This window comes from Lemur catta, chromosome 2, assembly GCF_020740605.2.
Source record: "Lemur catta isolate mLemCat1 chromosome 2, mLemCat1.pri, whole genome shotgun sequence".
Taxonomy (NCBI): domain Eukaryota; kingdom Metazoa; phylum Chordata; class Mammalia; order Primates; family Lemuridae; genus Lemur; species Lemur catta.
Window position 1 is genome coordinate 142,804,701 of NC_059129.1, and position 18,107 is coordinate 142,822,807.

The 18,107-nt window shown below is 37.0% G+C and overlaps 1 protein-coding gene across 2 annotated transcripts in view; it reads left to right on the forward strand.

Moving 5' to 3' along the window:
* Positions 1-18,107, forward strand: part of PACRG (parkin coregulated) — a 443,717-nt gene that overhangs the window by 240,160 nt on the left and 185,450 nt on the right. For both annotated transcript variants that reach the window (XM_045544706.1, XM_045544707.1), the window contains exon 4: positions 11,789-11,938. In XM_045544706.1, the coding sequence (XP_045400662.1) occupies positions 11,789-11,938 (150 nt within the window). The remainder of the gene's footprint in view (positions 1-11,788; positions 11,939-18,107) is intronic.

Below are 18,107 nucleotides of genomic sequence, written 5' to 3' on the forward strand. Positions count from 1 at the left end.
TTCTGTTTTCTCTTACTTTTCTGATGTAATCCCTGCTAATAATCTATTATTATACCTCATGAGTTGATTCTCTAAGTTCTTTATCTTTTTGTTCATATTTTCCAACTGTCTCTTGTTTCTAATTCTTGGGAAATGTCCTTGACTTTATCTTCCAAAAATTTGAATATTTTATTTTAGTTTTTATAAATATACCTTAACTTTATTCTGACTCTTCCTTTTTAATAGTATTTGGTTCTTTTATGTTTATTCTCTTATCTCTTTAAATATTTATTATAGATTTGTAGGACTATTCTTTCTTTTGGGGGGATATTTTGACTTCCTGCCTTATAACTGACTTTCACTCATTCAGTAAAAATGAATTTTCCCTTTGCTGCTGTTTAAGACTTTCTTTATCCTACATAGAGATCGGCAGGATAATATACTGGTTAAGAGCATAGACTAGAATCAGAGTGCCTAGCTAGGAATCCTGGCTGCACCATGTAATAGCTATATAACCTAAGGAAAGTTACTTTACCCCATGTAACACCGTGCCTCACCTATAAAATAAATGACTTAAAACAATAAAGATAAAGATTTCTGATGTGTGCAGCCTGCCTATTGCAGGTTAGCAGACTCTGTTTATTACAGTTGCCTGGGGACCCAGCCTGACAGATGTTGCTAGTCACAGTCCCAAAGGAAACAAGAGCTCAGAAGGGTCTCTTTTGGCAATGAAAAGAAGCTCCATCCTGGAAGTGATCCATTGCACTTCTACGCACTGCTCATTGGCCAGACCTAGTCCAGGGCCCATCCAACGTCAGTGGGGCTACAGAGTGCAGTCCTACCAGGGACATACTATGATTTGGAGCTTCTGGATTCTGCTCTGTTCCTCTGAAGAGTGTCAATTCTAATTCTGTCAGACGGTTAACCCATTAGACACAAACTCCAAACTTCGTCACCGCTGTGGTCTACAACAGCTAAAGGTCTTTCATTTTTAATTTTTTAGTCTTCCAGATTTCTGTTCATCATCTGAGTATACTGAATCATGCCCCTCCACCCCCAGCCCCCATGTGTATAATTCTTAGGGGTCAGCTAAAGTAGAGTTTACAAGCAGAGTTTTAATTTACACCCTCTGTGCGCAGCCCTCTCTTTCGGGATCCATTCCTCCAATTTTCTACCTGCTCTGCCAGCCCAGAACTCTCTCCTCTGACACCCCAAGCCAGTTTGCCTGCTATTTTCTGCTGCTCTGGGCCACATACCTTAGCTCCTAGGCAAAAAGCTTTCAACTCAAAAACTTTATCAGTTGCATTTTCATCTCTCAGGGGCAGACTCTTCTCTGAGATCTACCTACTTTACATTCTTCGGCATGATATTCAAGGATTCTCACTAACTATCTGGCTGCAATTATGTTTTTCAATTTTATTTCTTACTATTTCCCTACTCTCTAACCAAACTGATTGTGCTGGAGAACTTGCCTTGCCCTTTTCTAATTCCGTATCTGTGCTCTCTTTCAAGAGTGCCTATTCCCACAACCCCAAATGCCTGCACATTAAGTGCCCTTCAAAGCCCAGCTCCAATATTAATTGTCCCGTAGAGCCTCTCCTGATTCTCCCCCCCACTCGTACCCTCAGCTCCAGGCCTGCCCCCACCCTGCCTTCCCTCTCCCACAGAGCTTCATAGCTTCTCTCTTACGTCACTCAGAATATAGCAAAAGTAACATATTCCCACAGCACTTAATGTATTGCCTAGTACACAGTAGGATGTATCAAAACATTAGCAAAATTAATTTCATAAGGTACATAACCAATATCCATACTGAAATCTGTATAATTGGCATGATCAAAAGTATGAAGTGGCCATTTGGGCTTGCCATTGTACTATATATTATATAAAAACTATCTTGTAACACTCTCTAGTATGAAAAAACAAATAAAGGGTATAATGATGTAATGCTTTCTATTTATTGTAAGAATTATTTAAGTAATGAGAGTAATTTTTTGTTTATTCATCTACATTCTCTCATGTGATTCTGTTATGAGCAACAGCATACATTTGTGAGATGGCCCATAAGAGGTGAGGTGACCCTGGTGGCCAAAGAATTATGGAAATATCACTATTTACAAATAGATGGGACATAAAGCACTGGCCTCATTAGGAGAGCTCTAATGAGTTGAGGTCACCCAGCTATAAAGGACAAACATGCACAGACACAGCTGAAGAAACGTGAACAATAACATTTTAAAAATCCAAATAGTCTTCTTAAAGAACACCCAAGGAGGAAAAGAACTCTAAGAATAAAATATGAGAATACCCATCACAATACAAAAATTATTTTGATAACTCTAATTAGAAAGGGGCAAGTACAATTGAAATGCACAGCCTATTAGATCAAAATTCATTTATGATCTAATAATATTACTTATATATGTTGAAATTTTCCAGGTAAATTATTTAAAAACTGATATAATTATTTAAAAAGTAATGAATTTTAATTTTAGAAGAACAAATCTAATTTGTTCTGAAATTATGGAAAACAGGTGCATTATCTAGGATTCTTTTGGTTACAAGATACAAAAAGAAAACTGTTTCAAATTGTCTTAGACAGTAAAGTTTAACTGATCACTTGCCAGAGGAAGGATTCCTTCTGGGCCTGTGAGGAGGAATCCAAGTCAGGCCTAGGCTGCGAGAGTAGGGTATGAGGATGGACGACCCGAAATAAAAATGACAGAGGTGGCAGAGACAGTGGGAATGGAGAGTGTGGCTGTCCATGCTAGAGGGAATGGCCCAAGAATAGCAAGGTTGCATTTTCAGACTGAATTCAAAAGTTATTAAGAGTATTCTCCTCATTCTCAAACAAACCAATTCTATCATTTTTCCAGAAGAGTGTGACATTTAAAGCCAAAGGCTCTGAAGTCGGACAACCAGGTCAAATTGCTGACTCTACCACACAGGAGCTGTCAGACAAGTTAACCACTTTAAACTCAATGTCTTAATTTATAAAATTGGGACAATTATAGCACCTGATTTATCAGGTTATTTCAGTGATTAAATGGGCTAATACATGAGTGTGATAAATGTTATCATTGAAATTATTGTTACCATCATCGTCATCGTCATTCTCTGCCTTAATCATGGCAACGTTTTTTAGTCACACAGGCTAAACCCACACGAGGGCTGAGCTCTAGTCAGGGATAACACTACTGCAGTGTCCCTTGCTTTTCAGAAGATGCCATGAAACCCAGCTCCATCGTTATCACATATTCCTTAAGTCACCAAAGCGTGGGTCCCGGCAGTTGGCTAGACTGCCCGCTCGGAGTTCATGCTAGAGTCCGTGTTTACTATGCAGCTTTGGCATTTCTCCTGAACACACTCCAGGTCTGGCCTCGTGTGTACCAGGACTTGGAGCAGTGTCCCGTGACTGATAGTGTGCAGGGAGGAAGTGGAGTCTAATCATTCTGACCACAGGCTTTGGGCTGGTGCAACCCGGATCTCAGCTTGCCGTTAATAGCTGTGCAGTCTTAGGCGAATTTACTCTTTCAACTGTCCCAAGGGACTGTTAAACTGATTGCTCAGAGATGTCGTAAGGATTAATGAGATTATACAAGTAAAAAGTTTCTCGTGGTGCCAAATCAAGATGGTAATAAAAATAAATTAATTATTGTTACATCCTTGGTGCTCCTTTATGGTCATGTCTCTGGTGGAATTTCTAAATTTGAGTTATCAAAAAATGTATACATTTGGATTCTATAACATTCATCCAAGTTACAATGAAAACATTTGATGCAAACTGGACTAGGTCAAATATAGAACTATGAGGTATCCCACTAAGGACTACACAGGTAGATGCCAAACCATCAGTGCGTATTAGTTGGATACAATTGTTCACATAAAAAAAAAAAAAAGAAAGAAAGAAAGAAAAAGGAAGGAAGGGAGGGGAGGGGAAAAGAAAAAGCCTAATTCCTCATCATTTCTGTGTCTTACTTACAAGAATAACTGTAGAGGTTTTGCCAGATGCTTTGCCGATACAGCCTGTTTAAGATCCCCTTTGTAAGTAAATGTATCAGAATACATGAGGTTAGCTTGGCTTGCCTTATTACAGAGAGCTTACTCTGGCTCCCAGTAATCACTGCTATTTTCCTAGCTGCTCTCAAATCTCTTGCTTAAATAATCAGTCCTAGAATTGTGCTAGTTATTTATGTCAGGCTTAGCTGTGCATAGTTTTCAAACTCCTCACAGAGGAAAGACCTGCTCCTTCTTGGAAATTGATCTATTTACCCATCTTTTATTTTGTGCACATTCTCCACTTTCTTGTTTTGTGAAGAGCCTGTGCATATTGTATGCTGCTTCTCAGTCTACTTCTTCTATCTGAAAGCTGTGGCAAATTTAGAGACCTTCTCTCAACCAGAGAAAGAAATGTAACAGTAATTCTTAGAAGTAGTAAACAGCGCCTGCTTGAGACAGCAGATTGCCATTTGTTTTTACTCCGAAAATGGTGGCAAGACAAACTCCTTCCTTTGGTTGTCCTTTCATTGGTCACCCCAATCTTTCAGGATGCCCTAAGCCAGCAGTTCAGGTACAGAGGAGCCCGGAGCTCCACAGAAATGATCCTGCACTGCCCAGTCCAGCGTATTGAGAAGTTCACTCCCAGTCTCTGAGAGATGTTCAATACACTTGCAGACAAGTGCAGGCTCAACCTGGTTGCAACAAGATTGAAACGGAGTGTGTGGGATTACATGATTCTTCAGGTTCCATTTTTTGTGTCTAGAATGTTGTGAGTATAAAATATATCATGCTAGTTAATGCATCATTGAGACCATTTTGGTAACTGAATATTATACTTTCGTTTATTTAAACGAATAGTATTAATTATATATCTATCTTAAAGTATTTAATAGACAGAGGCCAAACAATTTCATCAAATACTAAATTATACGCCATATTCCTAAAAGTCAGAATATATTCTTGTCCATTGGAAAAAAAAAAAAGTTACCCACTTGTAATGGCAAAGCTTTGAGGGAAAATCTAAATTTTATATCAAAATGGTTAAATAGCATATTTTATGCTATATATATTTTATATATTTCTGTACAGGATAAGAGAAAAATCAATGCTTATTTTTATAACATTTAATAGGAGAAACTTGAAAACAATGAATTAAAGAAAAAATTATAACGCTTATAATAGGCTTACTCCATGTCCCTAATAACTGGACTACATCTATGATGTTTTCCTTGCCCAGGAATGCGAGAAATCAGGCCACATCATATTTATTTGCAGAGAATTGAGTTCTACTATGGAAGTATAAAATTTCTACAATTTTAAAACCTAAATTTGGTTTGAAACTTATTTTGAATTCATTCTGTGTAAATTAGTAAATTATATGGTCAGCCTCCTCAACTAGCAAAATTTATACCCATTTCAATCTAATTCAACAATATGATATTGGGCCCAAGAATCTCAAATATTAACTAAATATTTTCACTTTGGAAATAATATTTATACTTTAAGATATCTATAGTAGGCAAATTTATAAAGACAGAAAGTAGATTACCAGGTGCTGGGGAAGCGGAATGGGGGGGTCTCTGCTTAATGGGTGCAGAGTTTTTGTTGTAGGTAATGAAAAATTTTTGGAAAAAGATAGTGATGATAGTTGCAAAGCATCGTGAATGTAATTAATGCCACTAAATTGTACACTTAAAAAGGGTTAAATGGCATATTTTATGTTATATATATATAATACAATAAAATAAATTATTTAAGGTATTAAAATACATAAGAATGATGAAAAACTAACACACCTGCTCTCAGCACTATAATATTATATTTTCTTTTAGAAATTCTAGCCTCTGTCACATGACCGATAAAAGAGAAACAAATGTTAGAAAGCAAAGACAAATTTAACAATGTTTTTGATACTATCATTATTTACAGAACCAAACTGAATTCATTCAAAACAACTATAACCAGTAAGCGAATTAAGTTAACCAGTTATAAAATAAATATACAAAAATCGTATACTTTCATGTGTATATTATCAATAATCTTTAGAAAGTATATTGGGATAAAATGATCTTACACAAATAGCAATAAAATATCAAGTTCTGTTGAATAATTCTAACAAAAGTATTCAGGATCTATATGAAAAATACTATAAAGCTTTTCTAAGGAACTTAAAGACAACAAAGTTGAAGAGATACCGTGTTCCTAATGGGAAGATTCAGTAGTGAAGTTGACAGTTGTCCTCCAAATTATTCTCTAAATTTACTGGAATTTTTACCAAAGTACCAAGCATATTTTTTTAACTTGACCAAATTATTTTAAAGTTTGTCACAAAAAATAAATGGTTAAGAATAATCATGAAAATCTTGAGAAATAATAATGAGGGCTCAAATTCTGATATATTAAAATATAAAGTTATAATCACAAATAATAACAAAAGGGAAATATGAAAGGATATTGACAATTTTTTAAAAAGAAAGTTTTAAAAATACATTTTTATGAAACAAAATCCTATGTCTATGAAAAAGATAATCTCTACTGCTTAATATCTCAGTATATAAATTCCCTATATTTGTTCTGTTTATATCCTATTCTATAATATGAGACCATAGTACAAATATGCTTTAACATCTACTTCTTTACTCACTTTTATTTTATAAAATGTTATCTTTAAATATTAATTATATTAGATGACTAATAATTTTATAATTTTCTGTTGTATGAATATACTATATTTTACTTAATCCATTGTTTTGTAACATTTAGGTTGTTTCTGATTATGGGTAACACTGGTTTTAGCATTCTTTCATAAACTCTTTACACGTATCTGCCTACATCCTTGAACTAACTGCCTAGAAGTGAAATTGCTGGATTAATGTATTTTTATGGCTTTTAGGTATATTGCTAAATTGCTCTATAGAAAGGTTGAAATGGTTGATAACACGGTGTCTATTAGAGTGCGTCTTTTCCCAAATCCGTTTCCATACTGATGATGTTAAATTTTCAACAACATTTTATTAATATGATATTCAAAATTATAAAGTAGTGTTTTATTTTTCTAGGTTACTAATGAAGTTGAACATTGTAGAATATTAAATTGTCTTTTATGTTTATTTATTTGTGTATTATCTACTTATGTCCTTTGACCATTTTTTAATTGGAAGATTCAATTTTTTATGGATTATGATAGCTATTTGTATATTAAGGCTATTAACATTTATAGCATATGTCAAAAATATTTCTTTTGAATTTAGTTTGCTTTTGCATTTTGTTTGGTGTTTCTGGTTTTAAAAGAAAAAGTAGAAATATTTCAGTTTTTTCTGATTCCACAGTAGTGAATTATATCTAATAGTAGAAAATAGCCTCACTTTGCAAAAAATCATAACAGTAATGGATTTTATGCTTGAGAAAATTATACATGTAGCTTATAACCATCTAAGGTGAATAACTTTTACTACTTTGACTTTAAATTGTTTTTTTCGTTAGTCTTCAGCAGTTTCTCTCTATCTGGAGGCTCTAACTTGTTGATTATACTTAAAGGCAGTAAGCAGTACAATAGAAATCCAATTTTCAGAAAAGAAAGGTTCCACTGGCTGATCTATAATGTCAGCAGACTCCTCACGTTAGACCCTTTTCGAAGCCTTACATCTTCAGTTCGAAGTCCTCACTTATGTCTTGACAATAGCTTTCAGGCCCATCAACACAAGAATAAACACACTTCTTCTCTTTCAAGCTACAGAATCATGTTCTTTTTATATCTGTTGGCATACTTTTTCAAAGGAAAAGAACTCTGTTTCAAAAAAAATTCTTTTTGCTTTAATTCCACAGTGACAGTAAGAACTAAAAGACTTCCAGCTTAGTGGTATATCTTAATTTCCCTAGAGTGAAGAAGAAAAATCAAGAAACTGAAGAGAAAATGGGCACTATAAGAACTCCCTGTTGGATGGAGTTCAGGTGGATACCCCGGCTGTATTTCAGAGCCACTGCACAGGTTTCAGAGCCATTACCTGGTCATTTAGGGGACTGTAGAGATCCATTTTCGATGCCATTGAGCACGACAGTTCAGGCATTTTACTTTTTGGCCATTGCCAATCCAATAACATGTATCCCAACCATGTTAATTCAGTCAGGGTTTCAATGAAATGAAATTATCATTTCCTAATACTAATATCATTATCCATTGTCAGAGAGATCATTAATGTATGCCCAAGTGATTGATTAGCTATACATATAGGCATAAACCTAATAAAAATTTGATGCTGGTGTTAACACACACACACACACACATATATATATATATATAAACTTTACTACTTGATAAATATATTCTATATGGCAAAACTCTTCTCTCACGTTGCTATCCGATGGGCACACTCTAGGCTCTTTGACTGCAATCTTTTCCTAAGAGAGGAAAACTGTGATAGCTAGCATCCAGTAACAACTATGGCCACCAAAATCTTTTCTGCAATCACCACATATAGATAGTTCTCTCTTCAAAGACCTTCTATAAATTCGGCTACTTATGACTTTATAATGTCAACAGAAAGGCTTTCTTGAAAAAGAAACAAAACCCACAATATGGAATGAGAACTATGTGTGCTCAACCATTCATTTAACATATATTAAAAAATACAAACAACATGCCCATGTGGATCTGTTTCTGTGTTATAAAACATTTATCTAGATGTGGCTCTGAGTCCTTTTTAAAAAGAAAAGTGGGAGGAAAGGATGAATAGAGACAAAATAGAGAAACTCAGGATCTCAAACATCTGATTCTGTTTGGTTAGAACAAAATGAGGCAAGATGGGATCTAGGGAATCCTCTAGCTTGGAAAAAAGTGCTACGGCCTCACCCTCCCTTTACACACTCCTACATACTTCTTCCCAGCACTTCCAAGTGACCCCAAGAAAGACATATTCACAATGATAAAACCAGTTTGGGTATCTCTTCACTACCTGGACCTCGAATCCTCGGTAGAATCTCATCGAAAGCAGCTGGAATAGACCCTGTGGTGGAAGAACTCCTTTTTCCTAGGTAGTCAGTCCCTGGTGTGCTGCTTCCTCTCCTGGAAACTCTTCACCCAGGTGACATCTATTCATCCCTGGGGTTTGTACCTGTATCTGGGAGCCTTCCCTTATTCCTAGACGACGCTAGGTGCTCCCTTTGATTGATTGGCTGCTTAAATACACTACCCCTCTCATGAAAAGTCATTGCATCTGCAATACTTGTTTACTGTCTTCTTCCATACTAGCTGATAAGCCCCAAGAGGGCAGCACCATATTTATCTTGTTCATTTCTATCTTTCCAATTCCTAAAACACACATAGTATACTCTCAAATATGTGATGAAGGAGAACTAAGTAACCTGTCGTATGTGAAGTGCTCGGTCTAGTTCCTGGCATACGGGGGGCTCAATACGTGTTAGCTGCTAGTGCCGTGAACCATCACACAGGTCTGTGCACTCCTGAAACCAGAACCTGTTGGGCTTCACTGATAGACTTTTTCAGTGTGCCAGCTGCCCACAATCCTCCCGACAACATTTCTTCAGACTCCCGGTTCTCTCCTGGTAAATTGAGCTAGATCGGTAGGCAGGGTTCAGTAACTCCTGACTTCCTGAAAAGAGAAACAACTTTTTGATGGGATCAAAGCAGAGAAGGAGGCTCCACCACTGACCGTGCAGCACTCTGTGTTCCCATCCTCCTCCCCACCGCCCCGCCGTACTCCAGAGCTTTGTTCTTCAGTGTCTCATTACTACAGCTTTTAGGTTAAATTATAGCATTCTATTTTTAGATGTTTTTCAAAAGATATGGTATGGCCTGCAATGTGTCTGAATGCTGTAATAATCAGCCATCATGCTACCAAGTTCTATAGTTATATTTAGGTTGGTTCCCTGAGTTAAGGCTGAGCCATCTCTATTCATTACACTTGTCTTTGCTTCCAAACCAAACTGGAGTGTAGTCTGGATTGGACCAGAAGTTGGGGGGCTGCTCTGAAGTGTTTTCAAGTTTGTTGCTGGAGGAGATGAAGCTGACCACACTTTATTTTTAAAATCTTCCTGGTGATTCCAGAGGAAATAGCTGTGAAACCACTAAATAATACCTTATATTCCTGGACTTTTAGCTGAGGATTCAGTTAAGTTCAAACTTATCCTAAGTGCTTCCCTTGTGCCCGGCTAGTTTGTACTTTACTCTACAGGAAAAGGATGGGGGGAAGCGGATTGTGAGATCTTGGAGCAGGTGGTGACATGATCAAATAAGCTCTAGGAAGGTTAATCTAGCAGCAGTGTGAAAAGATGGGTTGGGGGAGTGGAAATAGAAAAAAAGAGGTTTGTCTGAGGTCGTGAAAGTGCTCCAGTGGAGAGGGCCCAAGGGCCAGAGCCAGAGGAGTGGCAGTGAGGGTGGAGACCAGAGCAGAAGTGAAGATGGAGAAGACACAAATTCTAGAGATAACTGCAAGCGGGGACCAGATGACTGTAACTTGAGCAATGTGAGGAATGAGAAACAGGTTTTGAGCCTAAGTGACTGAGAACTGGGTTTATCATTACTAAATATGAGGAACATAGGAAAAAAGACAAAGTTCATGGGGAAAAGCTAAATATGAGCTTTGAAACAAACTGAACTTGAGATGCTGGTGAGATCCAGACTGTTGGAAATATGGCTAGAGTTCAAGAACAGTGGCGGGACTGCCTCTCCTGTGTAGTGACCAAAGTGTCATTTCTTTTGATGGCCCATTCCTTTCGTCCCTCCATAAATGGTGCATGCTTTAAGGTCATAGTCCATCTTTTCCGTTAGAAGGTAGAACATCTTACAAGTAAGAGTCTAACTTCTTTGAGTGGTCCGAGGCATCACATTTTATCAATGCCCACCTGTGACCTTCTGTGATAGGTGCTTTACGTGGCTCTTCTACTTAAGTCGGGGAACTTTTAGTCATCTTAGAAAGTTAATAGCAGTTTCCCATGATTAAGGAAACCAGGGCCAAGAATGTGACAGCGAGTTGGGCGAGTTTGCACAGCCAGTTATCAGCATCCTGAGTCCTGATGTCTCCTCTGTGTCTCCCACGGGAGCAGATGGCACCTTTATTCCTGCCTGGTGGGACTACCAGGCAGCTCACTGTCCTGTGCTCTGTCTCTGCAGTACAGCTTGTTCCTTTGTGCTCAAAACTATTCTTTAAAATTATTTTGTATTCCTTTGGTCTCTTATAGCTTGTAATTGTTGATTCCTTCTAACTGAACATTTAATATTTTTGCTTTTCTTCCCTACTTTCCTGAGGAGTCTAAATATAGTCACTTTATATACACTTCTACCAAGAATATTCTGTGTTTGTAACCAGCCGGTAGTTTCTCCACACATATATCGTGCCCAGTCCTCCTTCCCCAAAAAATGTTTGTTCCATGTTGATGGTTTTAAGAATAGCATGGGTTGTTAACTGTAAGAGATTGTTGCATAAAAATTTATCTACTGTCAACCTTCATGGGTTCCTTTAACTTCAGTGACACTAAGTGATCTTTTATCTTTTATGCTACCTACCTGGCTGTTCTCTCTGAGACCACCAGCCTCTCCTATGAAGGCAAAGCAAGCTGCACTCTTAGGACCAGTGAGGCATCAGTACATGTGGGGGGAATGCATAGTAATCAGACAAGATCCCATTTAAAACATTAGGGTTGCAATGTGTCGTTCAAAGCTGTAATGATGAAGTCCCATTGGTGATCCCCAGTAGAGCACAGTTTAATTAAATGTATCCACAAGACAACTTTGTCTTAACATTGTAGAATTAATGCTGTTTATTTTCTGCTTGTTCCTTTTCCTACTGTACAGATGCCTTGAACCTTCGAAACCGACAGGTCATCTGTGTCACTCTCAAAGTCCTCCAGCATCTGGTTGTGTCAGCGGAGATGGTGGGCGAGGCTTTGGTGCCCTATTACCGTCAAATTCTCCCCGTCCTGAACATCTTTAAGAATATGAATGGTGAGTGAGCCCAGGAGTCAAAATGTCTTTTAAGCTCTAAAAAAGGGGGAGTGGTTTGAAGTAGAGTTAATTAGCAATACATTTAGGATTTATTACTGTATATAAACCACGATCCATTTGGAGATCTAAATAGCGTACTCCTACCCCCTCTCCTGCTGCTCCCTAGGGAAACAGTAAAATTAACAATTTCATTTATTACTCCTCACACGTACAGCTTACTTAGTACAGAAGCACTGAAGCAGTTCTATAAGCTTCCAATAATTAAATTGTAAAGTTTTTTAATAGCCTTTTGAATACATTAGTAGGTTTTGGGTTTGTTCTTTTTCTTGATAATAATTCTACTTTAGATACTTCCTATTAAAATTTGTCAGGTTCTTTCCATTGGTTTAAGATGAAATTTTTTAAGCCCTATTATTAAAATCAGGTAAGTGGTTTGCACTGATCAATTTATTTTTAAAAAATATTACTCTATGATCTTTGGAAAACATAGATGAGCTCAGATACATATGTTTTACACTAACAAAGATATTAGCAAGTATTTGGTGATCTCTTGGCAGACAGTGGATATACATCTGTTCATTGAGAGTGTAATTTTCTTGAAACAATGTGAGTCTAATTATCTTTTTTGTTATTAGAACTTTGAAATTCCATACTTCTCACATGCATGGTATAAGTCAACATTTGAAGTTAATTCCTAACAGCCGTGTAAATAAGTTAGTAATTTAGTGGAATGCTGCATGAAAATTTTGCAACATGATGTGTTTATTGTACATACAAAAAAAATCAAACAATAAGCTGAATATATGGCAGCTCCTGCCACAAACAAACCTCGGTTTGGAATCATTATGTTTTATATTATTACTAAATTGCTATTAAGTTTGCTCCAGGCATAGACTGTTCAGGAAGTCATGGAATTCTTAGAAAGTTTAGCTATCTTTCAGTAGTAAGACCTACTTGTATGTTTAACACTATACATGTTTAGTATAAAAGACTTCAAACTGGGGTTATGGGAGCTTATGAATGCTTATAATAAAGTACTTAAAATGATATCCATTCCAAATTATCTGAAGAGCTACAGTCAATGTGGACGGACATTTAGGCGAGATGGTTACTCTTTCAGCACAGTAAAAACTGGGTCTTAACAATTGAGTCTCTTGTTGTCTAAACTTAATGTTTTAATAGCACCATTCTTACTTTATGGAAAATAATTATTTAAATTTTCTTCACTCGTAATTCATATTTTTACCATAGAACAACATCAAATACCCGTGAAGTTACAGAATGACTCCCATGTGCACATTGTTCAATTAAGTTTCGTAAAAGAAATTCTAAGTGCAATCATTATATTTAGATTCTAGTTAACTTGAGGGAGGGAGATAGAGATGACAGAGTTATTAAAGAAATGGGAAAATTAGGGAGCAGGCACCCCCAAAAGTCTCTTAGTTAACATTTTTCGAAGTATGTGATTCACAAATACTTCCTCAGCAAACCTCAAGGACACACGTGATGCATGTACGATTACTATTAATATTTCCACTTTATTGTTGTAAAAGCTGCCTCTTTGTAGCTTTTCCCCTATGTAAATGTTTGTTTCTGAACTTGATCATTGTTGAAGATGAGCCTTAACACGTTTCCCCTTTCTTGCTTGAACGTCTAGGAGTAGGTAGCTACTACAACACTATTTTAATGATTTTGTTGGACCTACAGTAAAATCTAGAAATTATAAATAAGCATCATTTTGGATCCTTATATAAAACAAGAAAATCAGTGATGTTCAAAAGACAATTACAATCTCCCTTGTCCTCAAGGAAACTTACAAAGAAGGATAAATATAGTTGCCACAAAGACAGATAAATCTCGTTGGGAGCTCTAGACTATTAAACAAAACAATTGGTGTTTACTGCTTCCTTGTTACAGTTTTTCTTTAACTCTTTAACTCACAAGTCTTCATATACTTAGCAAAGGATGTGTTTGGCTTTAATAGTATATCCCTATTTAGACTTAATTTATAGTTTATATTATAGTCCTGAATTGGTCCCAAGCACAGCTAATTATTCTGGAATATTTCTAAAAGCATTTATCAGGAATTGCACATTTAAGCTATTTTTCTGCTTAATATTTTTCTGACATTTGAGGGGGAACATATTAGCTTCAGCTTCATTTTCTACTTATCTTAGAAGCCTGTCACCACAATGCCAGGATGCTGTTTGCTGTATTTTCAGAGGGTTCTGTTACAAAATTGGAGCATTCTAGCTATAAAAACTTAAAACTGTTTTTCAAAGTAGCTATGTCGCCCTAGATACAATTCTGTTTATCACAGGATCTTCAATTACATTAGTATTTTCACTAGAGACATGATTTAGCTTTAATAGTATTTTAATAAGTCCTACTTTATGATTATAGATATTTTATCATAGGCACAAAATCATATATACTTATTTTATTTATGCAGATGTATTTAGTAACATATAATTATTTACATGTTAGAAATTTGCAGTGTGCAGCCTTAGAAAAAATTCATCTTTAAATACATTCATGTATTTGAGAGCAATTTCATGTGTTTCTATAATTCCTCTTGTCTCTATTTGTCTTTTATGTAAATCAATGTCTTGTTAAACTCAGATTCAAACATATTTCTTTCAAGTCCCACCACAAAATCCTTTTTAGAATGAGACAAGATACAAATGACAAAAAAAGAAAGAATGAGAGAAAATATTTTTTCAAAGATAACAACCCTGTCTGTCATTGTCCCCTTGAGGCACAAACTTTACCTTAATTCTTCTGCCTGATGTTTTTTACGTCTGTCCTATTTTAATGTCAAACGAACTTTCTCTTAAGCAAGCGGTGGAGGGCTGTGTAGCCAGGGTACTGGACACACATTTTAGCTGTTGCCTGTAATGACAAGCCCGGGGCTTCCAGTCTTCTCAGGGGCCAGGGAGAAGTAAAGCAGGGCAGGGAGGGACAGAGGACGCTCACAGCACCGAGTTATGCCCCATCCACTCTGTCACAGGGATTAAAACTCACAACCAGCCCCGCAAGATCATTCTTGTTCTAGGAGACAGAGTGGCTTTGTATATTATTTGAGAATAATATTCTTCACAGAGTTTAATTAGGCTATAGTTAAAACAACAACAGATAAATCTAAGATGTGAATTGTAATGTGTCATAAAAAGTAGCAAAGCCAGAAGAGATGTGACCTTAGGCAAATCATGTAACTTCTCTGATCTTAAATTTTTTCATCTACACAACACATACGTAATAATAACTTTTCATTAGGGTTAGCATGATAATTAGAGACAATGTGTCCCTGGTGCCTTCACAGGGAGCCTGTCCTTGGCTGGGTATTAAGTAAGAGAGCTATTATTATTATACAACGTTATATGCATATACAATATTATACACATATCACATGATATTATATAAAAATGCACTAACACTATATAAGTTACATAGCAACATAACTAAGCGACTGAAAGTATTGTGTGTGACCCATAACACTCCTCCCACTGGGTAACTTGTCACCGGGGCCCTCCGTGAGCCTGTGGACGAGGTGCACTTTCCTGGTCCTACCAGCTGCATCAGTCCCTTTGCTTCCAAGGATTCGTCTTGCCTCTGATTGCCAAATGCCAGGTGAGTGGCCAAATAAGGTAGACTCTGAGATACATTCAAGGATAACTGGTTTTCAAATCCATCGTTTCCTGGCATAATCTTTAAGCTCAAATATGTAACTGGCGTTTGGGGAATGTCGTATTTACAAAGGGGAAGCCTCTCTGGCACGGGCCAGGGAAGCCTGCAGCAGGGGCCTCTTTGGAAAATCCAAACTGGTATCAAAGCTTTTGAGCTTATTTCCTGAATTCTAAACAATGAATTTTGGATGTCTAAAACATGCTGTCTTTCCAGTGACTGCTCCAGGGGGGAAGAAAAAGAGGATTTTCTATAAAATATTCCTAGAATGCATTTGTCATATAGCCAGGAGCAATTTCTTCTTTCCTATGTACTTTCACAAATGTTATTAAAGGTTACAGAAAATTAAGACAATAAGAATGTTCAATTTATAGCTTTCAGAGATGAAACTACAAAATTAATGATGCAGTATATTACATTTCAGAAGCGTGAGCCAATAAATGGCATTAACACATCTACAGCTGAAATCCGGGGCTCCACCAGTGAATAGGGCCATCCAGTGACCTTGCTTCCTGGAGGCAAGGCTTACTCTGGCTCCTTTGTTTCTAACTCTACCAGTAGTCCGCAAGTAGCCCCTACCTAAAGGATTTCAGATTCCAGGTATCAGAGACTCTGATGATACCCTAAATTTATGTCATGGAATGTGCAAAAGTAAACATAATAATGATATATCATGTTTGTAGAAATCAAATAGTCTTAGATTTATCTGAGACTACCATTATAGACTCATAAAAGTCCATTAAAAGAGACAAAATTTTTAATTCAAATGCAGACACATTAAAACATAAAGCTAATGAGAATGCATTAAATATGTAAAAATTTCAGGATGTTTATATCAGGTTTTTGACCCTGAAATTTAAGTGGCTTCTAAAAAATAGAAATCATTATTTTATGCTGATAGTCTTTTAAAACAACTTCTGATGAGAACCTGAGCATTCTGAGTTAACCTGGTTCAGACTCTTCTTGGTATTCCTGTGAGTCCTATGGGAGTTATTCTTGGGGTCTTTTCAAATGTTCGTGAACTTTTGGGAGCAGATTGTTCACAAAAAAAATTAGACTTATAGAAAGCTTATTTCTCTTCATAGAGATTCAAATTTAATTTTTAAATTAAGGTTCATCCCCCATGGAGTTCTGAACAATTTTGAGTCCATGATTTATATTTTAGAAATTTGTTTCCAAGTTCCCTTGAAATCTTTGGATTTATTAAATTTGAGTGCAGTAGATTATCCTAAGTTCATCAAGGAATTATTAGAACTAATACCCCAAAATTTTTGAAAGTTCGATTTGGAATTATGTGTATATATAGTCTCTCTGAGCACTTCTTCCTCGCAGACTTAACTAGAGAATCAGGATCATAACAAAGCTGGGAGATATGTGTAGGGGCCCTTTAAGCTCTGAGAGTCTTTCTAGATTTCTCAACTATAAGATCATTAGTTCCACACAGACAAATTGTTTGTGTTGGGCTTTGTTCTTCTTGTGTGGAGTATGGCACAGCTAGTAGAATTAGGTGCTTAATGTGTGCTTATGTGAAATTAATTCACTAACTCAGCCTACATGACCAACACTTGTTTGTTCCGTCTTGCTCAGGTAGCTTCATGACTTCGTGAGGTAGCCTCTCCACTTCCAAAGAGAAACGCACGTCCTGTACTGAAATGAAAACTATGCCTAATATTTTTATCTGGTTTATCTCTCTAGTCTAAACTACACAGTACAATATCTAATCCCTTTCTAAATAGCAGGCCCTCAAGAAATTGTAGAAAACCTTCCTTCCTCCTCAATATTGACTTCTCCAAGCTCCAAGTACTTCTTCCAAGCACTTTATAAGCACAGCTTCCAAAGCCTGGAAAACCACCAGGGAGGAGGATGGAGGGCCCATGTAGCTGCAGAAACTGACAACCGTGTAGTGATCTAGGAGAGCGGCCCCAGGAGAACAGACGGTCCTGGGCAAGGGCCAAGGCCTCCCTACCCTTGTGTGATGCCTTCACACCTGCTCGGCCCATACAGACCACTTCGCCACTGTGAAATCTATACATGCTTACTGGACTAAATACATTTCATCTTCACTCAGACTGCTTCATTTAAGTTTATTTTCAACCCAAATCCACTTGTAAAGAACCATACTGCGGGAGGGGGCAATCACATACTTTACGTTCCCTCTATATACGCTCTTCTCTGCAGACCTCCCTGGTTGCATCGGCCCAGAGAGAAAAAATGATTCTCAAAGTTGTCTATCTGTGTCTAGAAACACATGGGCTGGCTGGGTAATGGGTAATGACTGAAGAAATTGGAATCCAGTTCAGAAGGCTGTGTTTTAGCTCCCGTGGCTGCCATAACAAATTACCACACACTACGTAGCTGAAACAACAGAAATGTATTGTCTCATGGTTCTGGAGGCTGGAAGTTTAAAATCAGGGTGCTGGACAGGGCCATGCTCTCTCTGAAGCCTCTAGGGAACAATCCTTCCTTGCTTCTAGCTTCCAGTGGT